Source organism: Pteropus alecto, unplaced genomic scaffold, assembly GCF_000325575.1.
Source record: "Pteropus alecto unplaced genomic scaffold, ASM32557v1 scaffold2819, whole genome shotgun sequence".
Lineage (NCBI taxonomy): Eukaryota > Metazoa > Chordata > Mammalia > Chiroptera > Pteropodidae > Pteropus > Pteropus alecto.
The window spans coordinates 24,195-27,511 of NW_006442564.1; the positions used below are offsets into that span (position 1 = coordinate 24,195).

Consider the following 3,317-nt stretch of genomic DNA (forward strand, 5'->3'; position numbering starts at 1 on the left):
TTTGGAGTTGAAGAATAAACAGAGTGATCTTGAGAGGAAAAATATGGATTCGAGTTAAACTCTCACACCTGTTCAGAGAATGGGAGAGACTTCAGCAGGTTATCTGTATCTTTGTATCTGGCATGTGAGAGGGTAGAGAAATACATTGCATTTTCAGAAACTGGAGAGAAGTGTGTGGACTTGCCCAGTGCTTTGAGAGGACTACAACCAGATTTAGTAGACAATTGTTCAATAAATTTACATGCTTGTCCACTTGTCCACTAATTTTCCTCTTTCTTCAGTCACTCTGTTTACTACACTATATTATCCTAGGTTGTCTTTTCTCCGTGTGTGAATATTTACATCAGAACATTTGGAGAGAGAAATATCTACATTTAATGCAAGTTTAAGGAGACTCTATTTGTAACACATGACTAGAACAAATTATACTGTGGTGACTGAGTTCATCCTGTTGGGATTGGCAGACACGCTGGAGCTACAGATCACCCTCTTCTTGCTGTTTTTTGTGGTATACACACTTACGGTTTGGGGGAATGTTGGCATGATCCTCTTAATCAGGGCCAACTCTCGACTTCACACACCCATGTACTTCTTTCTGGCCAATCTGTCCTTTGCGGACATTTGTTACTCCTCCACCATCACCCCAAAGATGCTGGTGGATTTACTGTCGGAGAAGAAAATCATCTCCTTTGTTGGCTGCTTTGTGCAGTTGTACTTCTTCATCGCCTTGGCCACGACCGAGTGCATCCTGTTTGGGTTAATGGCCTACGACCGTTACGTGGCCATATGCAACCCTCTGCTTTACCCCATGCTCATGTCCAGGACCATCTGCCTTAAAATGGCAGCAGGGGCTTTTACAGCAGGGCTGTTGAACTCCATCGTTCACACAAGTTATATAAGCAGCTTGCCATTCTGTGGCTCCAATGTCATCAACCACTTCTTCTGTGATTGCACTCCACTTTTTAAGCTCTCATGTTCTGCACACACACGGCTGAGTGAAAGCACCATTTCCATTTTTGCTGGTGTGAATATGATCGGGACTCTGCTGCTCATCCTCACCTCCTACTCCTACATTCTCTTCTCCATCTTTCGCATGCATTCAGGGGAGGGGAGGCGCAAAGCGTTCTCAACATGTGCCTCTCACCTGACAGCTATAACTCTGTTCTATTCCACTGCCATCTATACTTATCTGAAACCCAGTTCCAGCTATTCCCTAAGTCAGGACAAAGTGGCTTCTGTGTTCTACACAGTGGTGATTCCCATGTTAAATCCTCTGATCTACAGCCTCAGGAATAAGGAAGTAAAGGCAGCTTCCTGGGATATAATTACCAGGAAAAGGATTCTTTCATCTCTATGATTGGTTAAATTTCTGAACTAGATAGAGTATTTACTAAGTTTTCAAAGGCTAGTTCAAGCTAATAGTTTTTTATTAGAATATTTCCTAAGTAGTTGCCTTCTATAATATTCAAGTGTATGTATCTGATTTGAGTATAAGGTAAATTACCAAACTTATGTGAGACGATGAGACTTTCATCCCATCATTCTATATTTTCAGAAGGTCTTAAATGAGGCTTATTGCCTAGGTAAAGGAAAGTCTTGACTGTTTAGAGACAAAAGTCATAATATCACTTAAAACTAGTCATTTAAAATATATGTAATTATCCATGTACTTTCCCCTGTGAATTATTTTTTAGTGTTTATTATTTTTAAAGATTGTTATACATTGCATTTATCAAAAATGCTTTAAATTTAAAGTACCTTTCCATTATAAATTATTGTATTATGTCTTCGGAGGACACTTAAATCAAACTTCAGAACTGTAGCTTTAATTCCAACTGTAAACTCGCTATTTCCTTTTCCCTCCATGCACATACATGTTTATTAAAGAATAAAGTGAGTTTGTTCAAAAGTGTGCTACCATGAAAACTGCTATCTGATTAGAAGGCACAAGTTACAGCTCTCATGTTTTCTTCTCAAAAATTCCCAGCGTTTCTCTTGCTTTCTCTCTCATGGAACTGGCATATGCACACAAACTACATACACACGCATTTAGCTACAGCAAAGAATTTATTCAGGATATTGCTCCGAAGGAGATAAATCAATGTTCTGTGCATGAATCTAAGACATATTCTTTTTTTTAATTTTTATTTTACGATTAGTGTTAACATGCAATATTATTTTATATTAGTTCCAGGTGTATTGCATAATATTAGACATTTAAATAATTTACAAAGTGATCTCCCAATTAGTACCCACCTCACACTTTTTGAGGTTATTATAATATTATCAACTATATTTCCTATGTTGTACTTTCCAACCCCATGACTATTCTGTAACTACCAATCTGTACTTCTTAATCCCTTTGCTTTTTATACAACTTCCAGCCCCCTCTCACCTGGCAACCAGCAAAATGTTCTTTATATCTATGAGTCTGTTTTCATTTTGTTCATTTAGTTTGTTCTTTAGATTTCACATGACACATATTCTTTACAATGGATTTTCTGCTCATAGAAATCTCTTATCAATTGCCAATAAAAATCAATTAAATTTAATATTAAAGCTAAGCGAGTGAAAAGGTACAAACTTCTAATTAGAAAATCACTGAGTTGTGGGGATGTAATGTACACCATGGTGACTATAATTAACATGACCATATTGCATATCTGAAAGTTGCTAAAAGAGCATCTTAAAACTCATCATGAAGGAAAAAGAAATTTGTTAGTATGTATAGGGATGGATGATAGCTAGACTTACTGTGGTGATCATGTCACAATATATACAAATACTGGATCATTATCTTTTTACACCTGAAGCTTATATAATGTTATATGTCAGTTAGACCTCAGTTACCAAACCAAACCAAACCAAACAAAACAAAACAAAAACTGAAAAGATAATTTAAGTACGACGAATATGGAGGTAGACAGAGATTTGGCTTAGAGAACTCTGGACGAGACTGAGTGGGGGTTGGGGCTTGCTAAAGAAACAGCCACACTTGTAGTTTGGGGAGGAATATCCCTCATGATGCTTCCCTTGCTCTTGCTGAAGTTGCATCCCATCGAAGAGGTGACATGAGCGTCATCTGGGATGTGGCATAGCAGTCATTATGACCTATCACAAACAGGTCATCTGCTCGACTATTTGATACCCACAATGGTCCATGTAGGTAACTTTGGCCAGACGGATGTTCGTGAAGGTATCGGTGGTGTCTGAGCACCCATGGGCCATGCTCTCAGCCCACAGGTCCGCAGTGTTACCTGGCCCCAGAGGCCTGCGGTAGAACGGCCAGGATGTTCTCAGAGGTGCTCGCTCTTTCC

General features: G+C 38.8%; 1 protein-coding gene across 1 annotated transcript; it reads left to right on the top strand.

Moving 5' to 3' along the window:
• Nucleotides 1–409: 409 nt before the first annotated feature.
• LOC102896828 (olfactory receptor 5F1) lies at nucleotides 410–1,357 on the top strand. Its single transcript, XM_006922783.1, has one exon. It carries the CDS (start codon nucleotides 410–412, stop codon nucleotides 1,355–1,357), a length of 948 nt encoding a protein of 315 aa, XP_006922845.1.
• The last annotated feature ends 1,960 nt before the right edge of the window (nucleotides 1,358–3,317 follow it).